Source organism: Penicillium angulare, assembly GCF_028827245.1.
Source record: "Penicillium angulare strain IBT 27051 chromosome Unknown utg000007l_segment0_segment0, whole genome shotgun sequence".
NCBI lineage: Eukaryota > Fungi > Ascomycota > Eurotiomycetes > Eurotiales > Aspergillaceae > Penicillium > Penicillium angulare.
The window spans coordinates 2,422,924-2,441,521 of NW_026623166.1; the positions used below are offsets into that span (position 1 = coordinate 2,422,924).

General features: G+C 47.5%; 8 protein-coding genes across 8 annotated transcripts; 1 reads left to right on the plus strand and 7 right to left on the minus strand.

Moving 5' to 3' along the window:
• Window positions 1-267: 267 nt before the first annotated feature.
• Window positions 268-2,878, plus strand: N7478_010180 (ATP-binding protein; the record flags this gene model as incomplete). The annotated part of the gene is made up of 8 exons (XM_056926394.1): window positions 268-635; window positions 691-794; window positions 846-964; window positions 1,015-1,852; window positions 1,903-2,089; window positions 2,147-2,219; window positions 2,267-2,686; window positions 2,741-2,878. 8 exons carry the CDS (start codon window positions 268-270, stop codon window positions 2,876-2,878), a joined length of 2,247 nt encoding a protein of 748 aa, XP_056775764.1.
• A 1,548-nt stretch (window positions 2,879-4,426) lies between these two features.
• N7478_010181 (uncharacterized protein) lies at window positions 4,427-6,157 on the minus strand (the record flags this gene model as incomplete). Its single annotated transcript, XM_056926395.1, has 1 exon — window positions 4,427-6,157. The coding sequence occupies one exon, from the start codon at window positions 6,155-6,157 to the stop codon at window positions 4,427-4,429; it is 1,731 nt and encodes a 576-aa protein (XP_056775765.1).
• A 146-nt stretch (window positions 6,158-6,303) lies between these two features.
• On the minus strand, window positions 6,304-6,810 carry N7478_010182 (uncharacterized protein; the record flags this gene model as incomplete). The annotated part of the gene is made up of 1 exon (XM_056926396.1): window positions 6,304-6,810. One exon carries the CDS (start codon window positions 6,808-6,810, stop codon window positions 6,304-6,306), a length of 507 nt encoding a protein of 168 aa, XP_056775766.1.
• An 899-nt stretch (window positions 6,811-7,709) lies between these two features.
• N7478_010183 (uncharacterized protein) lies at window positions 7,710-8,120 on the minus strand (the record flags this gene model as incomplete). The annotated part of the gene is made up of 1 exon (XM_056926397.1): window positions 7,710-8,120. The coding sequence occupies one exon, from the start codon at window positions 8,118-8,120 to the stop codon at window positions 7,710-7,712; it is 411 nt and encodes a 136-aa protein (XP_056775767.1).
• Window positions 8,121-11,237: 3,117 nt separating this feature from the next.
• Window positions 11,238-11,813, minus strand: N7478_010184 (uncharacterized protein; the record flags this gene model as incomplete). The annotated part of the gene is made up of 1 exon (XM_056926398.1): window positions 11,238-11,813. One exon carries the CDS (start codon window positions 11,811-11,813, stop codon window positions 11,238-11,240), a length of 576 nt encoding a protein of 191 aa, XP_056775768.1.
• Window positions 11,814-13,434: 1,621 nt separating this feature from the next.
• Window positions 13,435-13,754, minus strand: N7478_010185 (uncharacterized protein; the record flags this gene model as incomplete). The annotated part of the gene is made up of 2 exons (XM_056926399.1): window positions 13,435-13,626; window positions 13,749-13,754. 2 exons carry the CDS (start codon window positions 13,752-13,754, stop codon window positions 13,435-13,437), a joined length of 198 nt encoding a protein of 65 aa, XP_056775769.1.
• Window positions 13,755-14,609: 855 nt separating this feature from the next.
• On the minus strand, window positions 14,610-14,998 carry N7478_010186 (uncharacterized protein; the record flags this gene model as incomplete). The annotated part of the gene is made up of 2 exons (XM_056926400.1): window positions 14,610-14,841; window positions 14,928-14,998. 2 exons carry the CDS (start codon window positions 14,996-14,998, stop codon window positions 14,610-14,612), a joined length of 303 nt encoding a protein of 100 aa, XP_056775770.1.
• Window positions 14,999-15,931: 933 nt separating this feature from the next.
• On the minus strand, window positions 15,932-18,427 carry N7478_010187 (ankyrin repeat domain-containing protein; the record flags this gene model as incomplete). Its single annotated transcript, XM_056926401.1, has 3 exons — window positions 15,932-16,419; window positions 16,851-18,150; window positions 18,284-18,427. 3 exons carry the CDS (start codon window positions 18,425-18,427, stop codon window positions 15,932-15,934), a joined length of 1,932 nt encoding a protein of 643 aa, XP_056775771.1.
• Between the last annotated feature and the right edge of the window lie 171 nt (window positions 18,428-18,598).

Genomic DNA, 18,598 nt, shown 5'->3' on the forward strand with positions numbered 1-18,598 from the left:
CATCCAAACTCATGTCATCCGTAGCTTAAGAGTGCCGGAAGTTGAGGGTTGGTATAAAGTATATAAACAGGAGACCAGCCTGTCCTGCTAAAGAGGGCTTTTTTCTTTCATCTACCAATTTACAATTTTTCATTCACCTCAATCCTCGTCTATTATTGCTCATAGCCACGAACTCAGTTGATTGATCAGCTCGACATGGCAGAATTTCAAAGTAGCACAGACCAAAACGTGGCACTGAGGGGGATTTCATCGCTGTGTCTTCCACGTATGACACCGCCAGATAGCCCGACCAACGCGACTTATCCTCAAGCATCTTTAAAAGATCTGAAGAAACTCCTTGAGAGTGTGCTATTTGAATTTGAAGATTCTCCGAACAGCCCCATCCACCAGGAAAACTATCAACCAGGATCAGATGTAATTGAATTGCAGATGTTGCTAACGCAGTTCATCTGCGGTAAACAATCACTCACGGTGGCCGAAAAACCCCAGTCTCGTTCTGACGATGGTGAACAAGAATCCACCACCCCGCTGGTAGGCGAAGCAGATCCCAGTCCCCCGATCTGTACCACACCGGATGCATTCAAATCATTTGAGAAATGGGCATCAAGATCCCAATTCAAAACAGTTTTGGAAACGTATGAGCCACCGCCACCCCTTCCATATTTTCAGAAATATCTAACCCTGGTATAGCTGGGACAAAACAGCATGTAAATACAAGATCGCCGAATCGATGGACACCAGTAGTGGTCCAGACGACTATGCTGAATATGCATTCGTGGTCCGTCAACGCATGGGTTTGTGATATCTTTGCCCGACGGATGGAGATCTTTCTAATGGTATGATAGATCGAAATACCGAGGAGGTCGCGCCATTTGTAGACGTCATGTCGGAAGGCCTGCGTGACATACTTCGTGAGGTGTTGCTCGACATCAATTCTATTAGCCTCATGGAGGACAGGCCATCGGTATTTGAGACTTAGTATTACCTCCAAGGCAATCGCTGACCTATATTTAGATCGAGCAAAGTGTCCTTTTCCATTTCATCCCTGAGCTCGAAGGACGTGCGAGTAACTTGGAAAATGGTGCGGAACGTGGATCGGCACATGCGCAGCATCTCCGCCTGCTCATTGACAACCTCAAGCACGTATATGCCTCTACCTCACAACGTCTCAAGTCAATGTTGCAGCACGGTCATATTACGTATGATCTCCTCTGGGCACTTTTTAAACCCGGATCCCATGTCTATACAACATGCTTTGGCACAGGAGAGTCGCGGTGTGTCATTTTCGATGCGGGGGAAGAGTTAACACAACATGACGAGACGTGGTTCAATCTCGAATGCCGATTCCTTGATTATGACGGAGTCAAGTTTGGCGAGGCCGGAATCTATCTGCGTGTACCAAAGTTCCGAGGGTCAAAGCCGATCTATACACTTGAGGCTTACCCTTTCCGCCACCATCCGAGTCACGAGCAGGTCCGAAAAGACCTAGTCGAGAGAGGCCAGAGGTTTCGGGATTTTGCTGGCTCGCACGTCCAGCACTGCAAAGGCAGCGCATTCTTTATGAGCAAGGGCAAGCCTATTAAACTAAACATCAACAGTCGAGTCGCAGTGGACGCTAAATTCTTCCATGAAATGCAGCCAAACTATTCCCGGCCGTCTCTACGCGACACTGCATTGAAGGAGAAGGACGGTATTGCCTTCTTTGACATGGGTGCGATTTTTATGGAGGAACGCGAGCAAGAAAAGGAGAAAATGCGAGGAAACGACGTTGAACCGCAAAAGCTCAGCGAGGCCGATTTGTTAATCGCCTGTCCAACAGTTTGTTGCTTCAGTTTCAAGGAAAAAATGTTTTGTATGTGACGCGCTCAACAATTGGTTGAGGACAAGCTAATGTGATTTCAGTGGAATGCGCAGTTAGTGCTCTTGGGGATGTGAACTGGTCACCTGAATCATTTGACTGCCTGCAAATTCCGCCAGAGAACAAGACACTTCTCTTATCAATGGCGAAAACCCGCTTGGGTTTGATACCGACAGTACCCTTTGACGATTTAATTGACGGGAAAGGCCAAGGACTCAACATCCTTTTAGAGTATGTCAACAGATTATTTATGCAACATATCAAGACTTCCGTCCTAACCAGAGCTAGTGGCCCACCCGGCGTCGGAAAGACATTCACGGTTGAAGCAACATCGGAATATTTCAAGCTGCCTTTGTACTCGGTACGAGCCAGTTGTGGCGCTGATAGTGGCCTCGCTAACCTTCTCAGATATCTGCGGGCGAGCTCGTTGTCGACCACGGAGATTCCAATGCGCTTGAACAACAACTTGAGACCATTTTCAACATCGCTCATCACTTCAAAGCCGTGCTGCTCTTGGACGAGGCAGATGCTTTCATGGAGCAGCGTACATCTTATCACGATACTCACAATCGTCTAGTGACCGTTTTCCTCCGAAAGCTGGAATATTATCAAGGCATTTTGTTCTTGACTTCGAATCGGGGTATTCAGTTTGATGATGCAATCCTCAGTCGAATCCATTTGATTATCAAGTATAAGGGCTTGAGCAGGGAATTTCGCAGGGATCTCTGGGCAACCTTTCTAGCCAGAGCACGTACAGTTCAAGGACCTGCTATGACCGAGGAGCAAGACCTCCGACGGTTGGAAGTCTTAGATCTCAATGGACGAGAGGTAGGTTCTAGAGCACTGCTGTGCACTTCTTGCTTGCTAACTGACATTGATCAGATCAAAAACATTGTATCAATCGCACATGCTCTCGCCGAGGCGAAAGCCGGCCAAGTGAACTATAAATACCTAGAGTTAGCTGCCGGCTCGCGTCAGGAGTTCTCGAAGGAGTTCGGCAGACAGGAGATGTATATCTAGCAGCATACCTGGGAAACTCATGCTAGCCATGTTATTCAACGCAGATGTCAAGCAGCCCGGCTCTTGTTGCGATATTTCCTTAATACACGACAGTCCATCTCATCAGCCTTGGGCTTAAAAATAGTTTCCACGTTTTCATACTGGCATTTCAAGAAGTCTCTTTTGTACACGACAGCCTTATGCACTGAATTTGAGTGAAAATTGGGAATATTTCATGATGAGGTATCACCCGTAAAAAGCTTCATTCAGCCAGGCCCGCATACTCATTCGGGGATATCGAAAAACAAGCAGGAGCCGGAGTCACCTTCAAAATTATCATTGATGAAGGCAATGTGTATCAAGAATGAATTACTAATTTCAAAGATAGCTTTTTCTTGCTGCCTTGTAATCGGAAGAAAAGAAACATGCTCGATTTAAATGAGGCTAAGAAACAATACGTGCAAACGTCAGCCGAGCTAGACAAGGTTTTTGCCTACCCTTGTCTTCTCGGATGCGACAGACATGACGTGCGTTGCCTGAGGCTGGTCCAAGTGCACGGGGCCGGTTCAAGAACTTCATGTCCTCCAAGTCAACGACGACCAAATGATGGCCTACATCATTCCACAACGTGCCGGATCTCGAGGGTTGCGATAGTTCGGGACCTTTCCACCGCAGTGATCCTCCTCGTATGGAGGCGCTGTAAGTCCGTTCAGGTTATGTATGAATCTTAGTGACCTCTTCATTCACACGCCCACAAAATTCATTTCCTGCGAGTTGCATGCTTACTGCATGCCGGAAGTCAACCTCCAAGACGGGAAGATTATTGTTCTTTGCTAGATGGGCCGTTTCGTAATCGTAATTGTCGTGGGAAAAGTCATAAACCATGAAGATTTGACGCGGCGATTCCTGTTTCATAAGCCACCGAGCCTAACTCACAAGTTCAGGGTCGCAGCCCATCTCTTCTAGAATGGAGGGCAGTGTCTGTTCTGGTGTCCCCCAGAACTGACTTTTCCGAGTAATGGAAATGGAAACTCGAAGAGGCTTTCTCATTTCAAAATACTCCATTGTTCTTTTCTGGCAACGACCTAAATGACTGAAGAAAAGTCACTAGGTGAAATGCCAAAGCCCCACGAGAGTTTTACTTACCGCATAAAATGGCTTGGCTCACCAGGGCTTCCAGAGAATCATGAAGTGACGAGGCGAGGGGGGCAGCCCTACTTATAACTACGGTTACTACTACAGTGCCCTGTATGACTGAAATTTCTAACCAATCTCTTAATCCAGAAAAAAGAAAAATATATTTGCAAGCATGCATTTCATTTTCCAGTAAATCGATATTTATTTCCCAGTCCTTGCAGCCAGAAATAACGTTTCATGATGGCTTAAGCACGCAATAGGTCGCCCATCCCTTGTGTAGTAAAGCATCTCGTTCGATATCCCTTGTTGTCTATATTGCCTGAATTCGAGAATTGTGCTACACAACGAGACCTTTCCCTGGTAAATGTTTTCTTCGCTCCATTCGGCCTTCTTTTATCAATCGCTCAGGTTACCCGGCACGACTCCAAAAGTTTAAGCCGCAATCTCCACATTCTTGAAACGTCCACCGCCATTCCTGCCAAACAAACCCGCCATGCCTTCCCCAAAGTCGGTAGCTGTGACAGTGAAGCTGGTCTTCGGCTCGCTTTGGGCTTTGCCGAGCGTTGCTGTAATCTCGGTAGAATTTACAATCAGAGACAGCTGATACCATTGATTGCTGCTAATGCCTTCCGTGTGCACCTCTGAATGTAATACTCTCAGGCTCTCGTCATGTTGCCAAATACCAAGCTCACCAGAAGTCGTGTTGATTGTCGCTGTATATCCCTTGAGCTTATTGAGACCCGTAGCTGCAGCTGAAACTCTTGCATACAGGCCGACTGAGCTGTCAGAACCGGTGACCATGACATCAGCGCTAATTATATAATCATTCCACGCGGAGGAACCTGTAACAGCGATTGCCTCTTTGCCGTCAACCTGTGCGAACCGATACTCGCCGTCCAAAACGGTCCAGTTCCCGCTGAAATCAATCCAACCTGCCTGGCCTTCGGAGGAAAAATTAGCTTCATAAGGCAGAACAGCGACGGGTGCTGCTCCCGTGCGCTCAGAGCAGAACTGAGACTCGTTCTCGGTGGAGGGGGCTGTATATCGAATAATCCCTTTCCCCATTGGGATGAGGTGGGGACTGTAATTTGCACAACCGGATGCACCCAATCCCACAGTCCAGGGAGATGGAGACCACGACCAGAAGCCAATCCCCTGGTTTGTGTTGGTGAATATGATCCTATTTTGTTGTTCGGCAGTATTGTTGTCGGAAAAATATCGTACCACTTGACTGGCGAGCGCCAATTTTTGTGTTGATGAATCCCAAACTATATACGGACTTTGTGCAGGATAAAGGCCGTCCGCGGTAGAGATTGCGGTTCCGACATCCCTGGCATCCCAATCAAATCCATCCTTGGAGGTCTTGTAATGCGCCCGACAATAGTTAAAACAGAACTCATAACTCATGATGTACTCTCCATTGCCCATCTTCGTCACGGTAGCCATTCCTGGCCGGTCAAGCTGGTCAGAGCTTACGACAGCTCCAATGGGTTCTCCCCAAGAATCACCTCCGTCATCAGAAACGACATGAACCAGCATTTGACTATGGCTTTCATGATCACGTTCATCCGAGAACACTGCTATAAGTCGGCCTCGATTGTCCAGATATAGAAATGGTTCCCAGATGCCTCCATTTCTCGTGGCACGTTGCCATACTCCCACCGAGTCCCAGGTTTTCCCATGATCTTTTGATCTCCATGCGAAAAACTCACCTGCAAACTCGGAGCAGTTGGCAGGCAGCAAGTTTCCGACTAATAGTATAGTACCTTGTGGGTACTTGCCGAGCTGCTGAGGGTACTCGAAAAGGAATGGCTGGTAGAATACAGCAAACGGGTACCCGCTGGCCGTCCGAGTATCGTGTACTGTCGCCAAGGTTTCCCATGTGAGACCTTTGTCGTCGCTCTTGCGGATGATGAAGTTGCCAGGGGTCCCATCGGGGGTAATTGTCTGTGGACCATGCGTATAGTGATGTTCCCATGTACCAAGTAGTCTGCCACTGAAATTTCCCGCGTGCTGGAGCTCAATCACCCGAACATAATTATTGGTTTCGTTGGTTTGTGTTCGTTCCCATAGGTAGGATCCTTCTGCATCTGCAACTGTTAGCGCGATGAATGTAGCTGAGCAAAGAAACAAAGAGATCAAACAAAGTTGGACTTTGAGCATCATGTCAAAACACTGAATTTCAAGTTCGTACTAAGGAGTCAAGAGGTATGCAACATGAAATATGTTTTGCGTATCGATATTCAACTGCCAAGTACCCGCAGAAAAGCAAAGCTATATTTAAGTCAAATTCTGAGTAAATGAGTACGTCAACCCCAGAAAGGGAGAAGATTATTGTAATAGCCATTTGATGAGTGTTGATGAGTGTTGATGAGTGTTGATGAGTGTTGATGAGTGTTGATGAGTGTTGATGAGTGTTGATGAGTGTTGATGAGTGTTGATGAGTGTTGATGAGTGTTGATGAGTGTTGATGAGTGTTGATGAGTGTTGATGAGTGTTGATGAGTGTTGATGAGTGTTGATGAGTGTTGATGAGTGTTGATGAGTGTTGATGAGTGTTGATGAGTGTTGATGAGTGTTGATGAGTGTTGATGAGTGTTGATGAGTGTTGATGAGTGTTGATGAGTGTTGATGAGTGTTGATGAGTGTTGATGAGTGTTGATGAGTGTTGATGAGTGTTGATGAGTGATGAGTGATGAGTGATGAGTGATGAGTGTCAGACTCGGACAGTTTGTTGTGGTGGTGAACGCCCAGGCGGTGGGTGAAGTTACTCGGCTGGCCGGTCCCCCCCTGGATCCGTTCTTGCCCCAGCCTCATTTTTTCAAACATCAACAGGCATTAGGGAGAACACTCAAACTGCAATGCAATAATGGTAGCACGGGCACGGAGCCATTATACCATCTAACATTCATGTTATTTCACACAAACGTGTTTTACTTCAGTTTCGTATTGCCGTAAAAACTGTGTTTCCTAGATATTATGCTTTCCTTGACCTAGAAAAGGGACCATTTCTCGCAGAAAATTGGCATTGAGATCAATCGTGATGACTCAAGCCTCTAAATATCAAACAAGAACTCGTAGGTCCAACCGGTAATAAGTCAGGCCCAGCAAATTGTTTGCAAAACTGGGCGCTATAGATAGACAGATACGGGTCTACCCATTGTTTGAAACGGAGCATGGCGCCCTCACACACTACAATTGGATCAGACCTATTTTCATGTGTTCAATCGTGTAAAAGATGGGACAGATCCTGGAATTGGTTTTGATTCGCCGTCTCAATACATTGTCTATGCAATATTCGACTGATCCAGTTCTACTGCGTAGGTTCTGACGTAGTTTTCTAAATAGCGTGATCACTTATTTCATAGTACCGTGTATCCTTGTTCAAAGGAATAACTGTCGCCTCCTCCCCAAATGCAAAATTTGCAACGTCATCTTTGGGCTCGCCTGACCCGAGCAGAACCCGTTCGCTGAAAACCACTTTTAACCGGTCTTTTATTGGTGACCTCACGCAGTCAAGATGAAAGGATAGAGATTATGGTTTGGCCGTAACGGGTCACCTGACGCTGCGGTCGTAGACCAGAAGCGTCAGATGGGGCCCGTCCGCGCTCCCTTCACAGGGAGGCAATGTGTCTGTATTATAGTGACTTATATATACAGAGGGAAGGTGGGAGGGGCAAAAGTGAGCCTTGACTACGTGAGGGATGAAGGGCTAGCTACGGAGGTAAGAAGCCGGCTTCCATGAGGCAGCTGTGAGAGGGGTAAGCAGCTCTCAGTGGTGTCGGTGTAGATATCACGTGCGGTAACCCCAATAAAACTACTCCCTCTGAATCCAGGAGACCAGAAGCACGCGGCATATATTTCTTATTGTAAGTCAAACCTACGACTGGATCAAATACATTCGGAATGATCGTCGCAAATATCAGGTAGAGACTAAAAAGGCCCAGCAAAAATACAGAGCTCGCAGAAGTGATAAGAATGGCTAGCCAACCATAATGCGCCTCATAGACCTCGATGCGACGCTTCACTTCGGCTTTGGTGGATGCTGCCATGAACGGCACGCCATCATAAAATAGACGTCCTGGTCCCTGAGAAGCATCCTCCACCATCCAGTTATACCCATCCATAGCTACCCTAACTCCATTTACTGGAAGATGATCGGGTCCATACAGGCTGAAATTTGTCGAAAAAGTACCAGCAAAACAGTCGTCGACGGACACATGAACAACTGAAGCGCTGTATTCAACAATACCGACGCTCTGGCGGGGAGCAAAGCTGGGCTAACTGCAGGAAGATTGAAATCTGCTGTTCCACCTATCACAAGATGCGATGGTAGTGGCAGGGTATTGGAGTCCCGAAAAAATTGTTCAGATGAAGTTGGGCCGGAATAAATGTAAATATCATCTGATTTTGACGATTCTCGATCGACTCTATTCACACGATTGATCATATCTAGCGATGCAACGCCCCAATAGTCAAAGCTTGTGTAGTTAGCGCTTCAAGAATCAGTTTGAGATGGCCGAATCTTCTTCGTGGCACAACTGTTCCTGGCGCACTCAATAAACGTTTCCACCAAGCGCTGTGTAGTAGAACAGCTTGTTTGCATAATCCCTGGTATTCCGTCAATGAATACCGCGGAGCTGATTTGGATTGTTCTAGGTTTGGTGATAGATGCGTCTGATTGGTGTGCTAAAGTCAGGCCAGGGAAGGGGGAACCAAGGAAGTTATAGGCTTGATCAGACGGCGCAGAACAAACTTGCGAGTCACAATCCAAGCAAGTGACATTAATCCCACCAAAAACTTCTTTATCGCCTATGAACTTCATATCTGGTCAGCCAAGATCAATGTAAGTAGCCTCTAAAGAGAAGCTTACTTCAATGTCTTGATGAGCTCGATGGCTAGGGATTCCACGTCAACTCCCAGAGGACCAATGATTGGTATCCCAAGGAGTGATGAATAGCTCTCTGGTCCACTGATAATAGACGATACTGGATACCATCCATCGGAGTCAGGTCGGGAAGTCGTCAGGTCTGGTAATCGAGGTATTTTGATATTCCCACTGATCTAAAGCACCTGTTCTGCTATTCCCCCCTTGCATCAACGTTGCAAGATACATGTCAATCATCGATAGTGGCATGGCACCATCGCCGGCAACACATACCCAGTGATAGGCATAGATGTTCCCTAGAGGGCCACTATCCCAGTAACGTAGATCATGATCCAGAATTTCGGTGATATTTGACGGGTACACAAGCCTTAGATTACTTTGGCTTCCTAAGGGGGAAAGCGCCCATATAACCACAAGGAATCCTACCAGAAGTGACTTCGGCTTCGAGAATCAATGTGTGATGGGATCAGCAGCAGAGTTCGTATTCATCAGAGTCCAAAGCGACTTTATCAGTTGATCAGTATCTCAGTATTTAGCTGTATCAAGGATTTTGGGTGTATACCAGTAGACCGGTGCCCATTTGAGCTTGATATCTTCCGATACTCTTTAATGTTCGAGAAAGAAGAGCCGCAAATATGATTGGGTACAAGGTAGAGTCCTATGTTAAGCTCAAATGATTAGCAAGTCATCTGGAGGGTCATACATGATTGGTCACCCTCAAACGCACGACTTTCATAGCTTGCTCTGTGCGGTTGCCAACTGGAGTTCCCATGGGTGAATTTTTTAACCGAACTGCCAACACAGCAAATGCTACACCTCAAGTTAATAGGGACGGTATTAATTAGGTTTGAGAACTTCCCAAGGAACCCAAGAACAAATAAGCAGAGGAGTGTTTCGATCACGATTGCCAAAATTTTGCCTGGGGGTCTCCCTAATCTTGCAGCATGATTATGCGTCTCTTTTTTCCGGTCACAGTCATCCCCAGAACAAAGTAGCCCTTCTGCAAGATGTTCAATCTGCTCTTGGGAGTTCATGTTTAGGGGCTTTTCTCGGAGTATATACTAAGCAGTCCCGTAGTTCTCGAGCTGACTGGGGAAACAGAGATCAGGTCTCAACTCAGTAACTGTTACGGTATTCGTAGATAAATTTTACCGCCAAAGTTGCAAAGGCTACGTACGCTCTTTGCTTTGGGTCTACTCATCCCTGCATTCCTTCCGATAGAACATTTCAAGGACAACAAACATTTATCCCATTACGGTAAGTCTCGCGAAGCAGAGTTGGAAGGTTGAAAAGAAGATCTGTGGTTTGTGACCTGTGATCTACCATCGCACATGTTACCAAGCGAGAGTTATCAAAGCAGTATCGAACAAATTAGATCCGCACCCACCATGGCCCCTCACGCTGGAGGGTTTTTTTCATGGCAATTGCCTCGTGTTAAGTCGCTCGGCTGTGGTACTACAACTCCATTCAGTGTCTTCTTCCTCTGTTCACTGGAAGAGAGCTAAAGACGGGAGATACTGAGTAAATTATGCTCTCTTGATGGGAATATATGGAGTACCGACCAGCTTCTGATCATCACAGGCTGGTGTGGCGTCTCTCTTAAGTGCCTGGCTTCACGGCCCCGAGAAGTCGGCAGCGCTAGTACAGTCCGTAGACCTATAAGGCGATCAGCCACTAGCTTTCGTTGGTATTTTTAGACAGGCAATTCGTCACAGATGGTACATATATTTTCTCGGGGGTGAACACCATGGTGGACAGGCTACGAGGGTGCCGATTAACAGAACTGTCCCTTGGGGGGGGTCTATTGAAAATACAGTGGGGGTGAGTGAGCCTTGGAGATTTCTTATGTTTTCTCCTGATCGATACCTGTCGGATAGGGGCGAACGCGTATGAACTAGTACGACTGGATGCCATTCAAAGAGGGTTGTTCTATCTAAGTGCTCGATCGAGTTGAGCGATCTTGCCTGATTCGTGCAAGCTAGTTGTATACCCCATACGTGCGCTTTTACATACAAAAACAGTAATATAGGATCTAAGCACGCGCTGAATCATCAATCTGGAATAGGAAAGGTGGTAATCTTCCCCTGCGGAGTTCGACATGTTGAATAAATGCACTGACGCTGGTAATAAAGCCTCCAGTTTTACCGACAATTGTCAGTTGCCCGAACCAGCAAGAGACAGAAAACAAATATATCCAAGTTGATATGGACATAGTCCTTCCAAGCACCAGGATACAGAATACATTCACATGAAGGTAAGTGTTGAAGCTTTGGAGAACGAATCGCCTGTGTGCCAGTTTCCGCTCACACCACTAAACAAAATACTTTACACACGGCGCAGCTTGATCTTACTCACATTACAGTTTATGCTTGGAGGAAATGGTTTCCGACGTCCCCGAGTTCGATCTGATGGTAATGGTGGTGTCCTCGTGGATGATGATTTGCGCAGTCGCATTCTCATCCTCGTCCGTCAAGATGTGCTGCTTGAATCCAGCTGTACCTTCTGTATTGAGGAATGCGTCTGTAAGAATTTTCGCAGCAGCGGCTGCGCCCGCAGCGGCTACCACTGCACCTGGCCCAGACTCAGCAGTTGCTATCGCAGCAACAGCACCAGCCACACTAGAGATAACATCTGGCCCGAGCTTTTCAAGCCAGTCGATGATGTCACGAAAGTTCTCTGGGTCTGAATAGTGAAGCGTCCGGCCAGACTGGTCCTGAGTGGACCAGGTAACCTTCCACCAGTCACGGCCAGTGGTCAAGAAACCGGTGTTGTAATCAACGAGCACCGGGCCGCTAAGATGTCCCGGCTGAATGATCCCCCATTGGCCGGCATTTTTGTAGTTGTCACTATATTTATGAGCCAAACCAACCGCATAAATAGGCTGTGACGTGTCATTTCGTACGGCAGCGTAGGCCTGACGATGAGTAGGCATTGTTGCAAGGACTTGCAAGGCACAAATGGGGTTCTGTAAGATGGCTTTGTAGAAGAGGCAAAGAGAAGTTAAACTTGGCTATGTCTGTTGGATTGTCAAGAGGAATCGTTTGAGGGTTCCTAGACCGGATGATTGCTCCTATTTATGCATTTCCCCCTCTTGTCCCAGGATATCATCAATTATCTAATTGGACACTACTTATAAACGGGTCCAGACTGTTTGATTGTCTAGCTGGCGTAGCTGAAGAAGCTGGATGGGCTGAGACCGAACTGACTCCGCTTCACGAGCTGAATGATAATACTGAAGTAGTTCTACATCAGCTCCCATGATTCGTTACGAGACTTTGCCGATGACGGGGATTATCACGCAACATAGGCCTGTGCAGTACATGATGCATGGTACATGGTACTATTGTACACGCTATGAGTACGACCACACTTTCACACTCTCAGTTCCTGTCTTCAACCCAGCGGCTGTCGATCTTTTCAGTACGAATAGAGTGGGTTGGAGAATCCTTTGCCTGAAGGCCTGAGGATGATCCTATGGTTTCGCAACGGCAAGGACGCAAGCTACCTGATTTCACTTGCCAAGAGAATACCAGACCAGGACCTCAATAAGATTTAATCGGCACAGTAAACATGATATTCTACAACAACATTAGTCGAGCTTTATCATTTTTGTTTGAGACAGTATTTCCAGCTCATTTCTATTAGGTAAGGTCAGAACTCTATCGGCGGAGAGTATCAGAAAATGAGTTTGGCAAGGCTACGAGGCATATGCGATGCTACCCCGTGATGCAGGCCTAAAAACAGAACTGACTTAGTACGTGCTGTTTGATGCTACATATAGCAGGTGGAGATTTGAAAAATACATTAATTGTAAAAGGGGCTGAGCTACCCGTTGACCATAGGCTTATCAATGAGACACGTTTTGAGTAAATGACATCGCTACTCGGCCCGACAATGACGCATGTTGTAACTGAATACACCACCCAAGGCCCAGAAACCAGAAATCAACATCGGTATGATTGTCTGCCAGATGGGGCTAGATGTGGGTAACCAGCCACTCTATCTCTCTGTAGGCCATGGTTGACTCGTTTGCAAGCAGGCTCGGCTGTCTATAACGGCCGGTATACTAACATAGGCATAACTTAATAGTCGCATATAACTCTGCATGTGATTTGCCAGACTGGCCACAGCTAAAATGCGACATTGAGTCCCCCTCCCCAGGAGTATTCATATATGCAACTTCATCACGTGTTATATCCGGCGAATATGTGACGTATCGAAATTATTCAGCTGCTTCCCTACCGGAGCCTAGAGAGATGGGTCCAATCTATGCCCGCAGTGGCTTTTGACTCATTCCTAATTTGGATAACGCATACTAGTTATTAGCGCATAAGTTGAATCTATCGGTCGGCGATCCTCGTTTGCTTGCAAGGTTCGTCCCGTCCCCACCTGGGCACTGCCATCCCCTTTGAGTTAACGCATCCGGCCCCACACATCTTGCATAGATGACCTGCACCTCTTCAGCTGAAAACCGCCCGGCTGAATCACCCCTAACACATCTCTCCGCTTTATTCGCCACGTATCAGATCCTCTTCGTACTCGGTAGTGCCAAATTATACGTCGGGTTTCATTCTAGGACAGCTTATTGGGCTGTTGACGGTTTTTCCTTGAATAGCATCACGAGTGCGTTTTCCCTTGTCTTCCGGCAATTCATTGAAGTTAAAGATGGAAGAGACCAACTCAACCAGTTCGCCAAAAGTACGACCGGCGAGCCATCCCAGCGGTCGCGCTCCACAGGCTTTAGGCTATGACAACACCGCGCATGAAAAGATGCAAAGCAACAGCACATCATGCTACGTAAATGCATGGACATACGCAGGGAGATATTCCATACCCAGAGATCATGGTTATTTTGAGACAGACATACTCGCATCATGAGATCATCTTAGGCTCACAGCTCTACGGGGCTGCCGCTTTCTCTCCAGGTGGAACACTAACTTCAATATTGAGGACTAGGCCATATGGACGCGAACCACGCCACATCAGCCAGCCACCAGTGAGGATATCTTGTCCTTCATGCATTTATTCATCTGACTGATTATATTCAGGGCTTGCGTATTATAGCAATGATCGTCATAGATCCAAATAGGTATGGTAGTTTTCTGCCTGTCTAAAGGATGCCAAAATGGGGGGTTTTTCCCTCTCGTGCTATGGTCTCTAGTAATCAAGTCTTCTTGCCTGCTCTGCATACCGACCCACTTCATGCAAAGAGAATATGCTGTATCACCTTAGCTGGGCCCGGTGTCAGCCTGTGGAAATTGTAATGGTCCACATGAGTATAAATCTTCCATGCTCGAAGGCAACCTACGACCGCAGACCCGGTATCATGGCAGGGACGGAGAACAAAATTCAAGTTTGTGAATGATGAATAAGACATGATAAAATAATATAAATACCACCATATTCACCTTGGTATTTCTCACTCAAACACAACAGCTTTCAATCAATCTCAATTTCACATTTAAAGAATCCTTTCAAAATGGTTCATTATACCCATGTCACGTACCAAAGTACCCTCGACGGTAACATGGGCGAGTATTTCAACTGGGTCATGGTCACTCCTGACCGCGATACTGCCAACACATACTTCAGAGCGCTACAGCAATACCAAACTGTTTCATCCTCTGATGTTAACGGCAATCCTGGCGCCAAGTACACCTTCACCTCCGTGGATCGATTCGGTCCCCAATTCTGGACATATGATTCAGACAGTGGCGAGAACTTCCACCTAATTGCCCGTGCGCTCTGCGGAAACCCCAAGATGAAACAAGTCAATCCAGACTTTGCCGATGTCTTCGGCAAGATTCGTGTCTACTGGATCGGAGCCTATGCCGACGGCCGATTCCGCACTTTCTTCCCCGGCAACGATGGTCCCGGCGGTCTGGATGATCACGACCAGTTGTCTGGAGATAGTTTCTTCGTTAAGCGTCGTGATTTCAACGACTTTTGGTATCTGAGTCCTGGATCGTCAACCGTTATTCTGGATAGTAGGCGGCGATCGCGCTTCATCTTCACTGTTTTGCAGAAGTCGAGTGAGAAGGCATACCCCAAGATGCCTATTACGGATGCCGATGAGGTGAAAATTGAGGTTATTGTGAATGGGGCTAGAATACCCATTGGAATTACAAGCGACAACTATTTGGTTGCGGGGACAAATCTCAATCATCATAAATTTACATTCCGAGACTTGAAGACCCGCTTTGCTCTTGATGATGGAAGCTTGAAGCATCCGAATGGCACTACAGATGATGTATCTTTTGTGACATGGGCCAATACTGATAGTCTGGGAAGTGCGGACTCTTTTGAAATCATTGACGGTACGAGCCTGACAGAGTCATCGGACAATTAGTGCGCAAATTTTTCAGTGCACAGGTTGCCTTGAGAGGTTATTTGGCTCCCATACTTTTCTGAGGAACTCCGATAATCTCGGTAGTGAATTTAGTGCCTGTCAACTCGACAACACGTTCGCTTTAGCATATTACTTATTCGCAATATTTTACAAATTGACCCAGTTGCCAATGAGCTGAGATATGCCGTAGTTACTTCTATTTTACTAAGTATCCATAGACTTGTTGAAAGTTGTAGACATTCAGACATCTCACCTCAAACGCAGGATACTGATTCAATGTATGAGATAATCATGTGTATGTAATATCAATGATTCTTACTGATACACAAAGAACTAAAATGTATATGCTACCACGACCGAATCTTACCAATGTAGCCCCAGATCACGTGCATTCGCTATGCCGAGTTGAACCCCAAAAGCCACCATGATTGGTCAGTCCGCCATCCGGAAGTGATTGCCACCGCCTTCTTGAACCACGTCAACAAAGCCTGGCCCGCCAACTGCCACCAGGGCTGGTCGTCAGACCAGGTTAGCTGACTGTCCAACTGGCCCTCACATCGTCACCTGAAACGAATGTACGCATTCGCCACTCTCGTCCAGGGCTGTCACCTCGCCTGTCACGTCTCACTGAATATTCTTTGATCCCGATACCAAAGACTCGACCAGCTCGACCTTCAATTGTGTACGACGCCAAATATCCCCTAGATCCACTTGGAAGATGGCTCCGAAACTGTGGGCATATCCAATTCCTGCATCCAAATACGTTCCGCCCTGTCCTCCTCCACCCTTGATGCGTCCAAGGCTGCCCAAAGAGCCAATGTAGCCCGGCATAAGCGTGCATTGATCGGGGCGAATTGGTCGGAATGGAAGTGTTCTTCCAATACAAGCTTTTGTGTGATGTCAACCACGGCTGTCGCTAGATGGCAGAAATTCACGCAACAGGTGCGGAAGAACTCATTTTCGTGAGCTTGCTGATCACGCTGGCTCCGCTTCTCAGTGATTGGGTCTAGTGGGGATTGTGCCACGCTCTTTGCTGTACTGAGGTGTGTCTTTGTCGTCTCTAATGCCATGGTCGTTCTCCCCGCCACAAAGATCCGATGGCCCAGTGGTGTAATCTCGGGAAGATCGTCCCAGGCGGGGACAGGCGTTAGCCCTTGAGGAGTGTGGTATTGGTGTGTCTGGCGAGCGACTGTATACACTCGATACATTAGACGGAGGGCGGGCCATCGGTGAAGCTAGATCAGAGGCTTCTATCCAGCGCTGGGGTCTTGTAGCCGCGGCTGATCACGCTTATATCACACTCAAATAGCAGAGAACAATGGAGCCTTGTGACAGCCAGTGCTACGGTATTATACTCAAGTACTGTGTCCTTGAACCGGGAAAATCTGTGATTGAGCGGACCGCACTTTCCAGTGGACTGTTGGCTAACGTTCGTGCTCGCTGAGCTGAGCTACCTAGCAATTTCTGAGTCATCTGAACCGAGGATGGGAAATATGGTAGTCTCGCAAAATATTATTTTTTCTAAACTTTTCTAGTTCTCCCCCATTCAGTCTTGGGACTCTTGGCAAAGCTAGACCGATGGTCAGCCTAACTTTCGTATTGTCTGCCGCACGAACGCACTGCGTAACAGATTAATCGACCGAACATGTTTATATAGTATCGCTAAGCGGAAAGCGCAGTAACCGTACGCATCTTTCACTTTCAGATCGATCTGCGGGTGTCGTAACAGCCGTTCAACACATGCAGTATACCCGCTTGCAGCAGCAAACATGAGGGCCGTGAAGCCCAAGGGCCCAACCTCATTCAGTGCGATTTCACCTTGCGAGAGAAGAAGAGACACAATACCCAAGTGTTGATTGATCACGGCCACATGCAGGGGTGACGTTCCAGACGGGGCTTTCTCATTGATCTGAATAGCTTTCTGGGTCAGCAACCTCTGAGCCGTGGCGAGCGAACCCGCCCGACACGCTGCCCATAACGGTGGAACAGCCGGACCAGGCATGGAATTGATACATATCTTCGGCTGTCTCAGAAGCATCTGCAGTAAACGAGGGCTTTGATGCTCCGCTGCTCGCGCAAGAGGGGTAACAGCCCCGCCGTCCGCATCATTCAAACGGAGGCCATCCTGGTCCAAGAGCAGCTGCACTAGCTCCTCATTCTGCTGGTCCACCGCGTGCCACAGCGCCGTGCGCCCTCTAGAATCTTGGTGATTGATGTCAAGCTTTGGATTGAGCAGTAGGGCCTCCACTGTCCGACGCGACGACCTCCCCTTGAGGGTTTTGACCGCGAGAAGTAGAGCCGAATTCCGGTGAGCGTCACACCAATTGACATCCAAGCGAGGGTCTCGGGCTAGGATCTGCACTGAGATATGGTCTTCCTTTCGGACTGCGAGGTGTAGCGCATTCTGCCCAAAGCAATCCTCGATGCTGACATCCACGCGGGAATTGGTCAGAAGATAGTTTAGAATGGCGTGCTCCGAGTATTCCACTGCGTACATCAAAGCGGACATGCCATCGGTGCATCGGTCATTGACATCCAGCGCTGGGTACTGCAACAGGGTTTCAACGATGGCAAAAGTGCCCTTTGCGACAGCGATTGACAACGGCCCTCGACCTTGAAAGTCGCAAATATAGGACAGCCGTGGGTGATGTTCCAACATGAGATTAACTGCTTGTGGGTAGCTCATCTCAATGGCGAGCAGAAGCGTGCTCATCCCACGGTACTCGGAATTGGGATTTGCCTGATAAAGATCCAACAAAAGGCGCGCAATGTCTAGTCGTCGGTTGAGTATGGCTCGGTGAAAGGGTGGCATCTCATCGCGCTGGAGGCAATTAAAGAGAGCCGTCGCGCCAATGGTCGCAGTTTTCTGGCAGTAAGCGATCACATTAACGATGTCATTTTTGTCAAGGCTCTTGAAGATCTAGAGGAAGATTTCATCTGGGAGGTTGTCCAGCATGTTTCATATGTAGTATAAGAGCTGATGTAGGTTGACAGGAGGGGTGGCAAAGCTTTATAACACGCTATAGCGCTTGTGTACGCCGACTTGAACATACTGTGACCGAGCCCAGGTCTTCTCGTATGGCAGAATCGTCTTTGCCAGGCTGGGAAAGGTTGATGCTAATCCTGGGAGCCCCTTTGTCACTGGGAACCCGTGTGCCATTCCTGGAGACACTGGTACTGATCCTGGGAACGGCCATGGCCTCTCCAGGAACTGTGAAGACGATCCCGGTTCCGAGTTACAGAAATTCAGGTGCGAAAATCCGTCGCCACAAAATAGTTTTCTCTTTAATGCGGAGGCCGTAGATATAAATACTACCCAGGGAGGATCATGTGTGCTATACGCAATGTACATAAGTATCACAGACTGC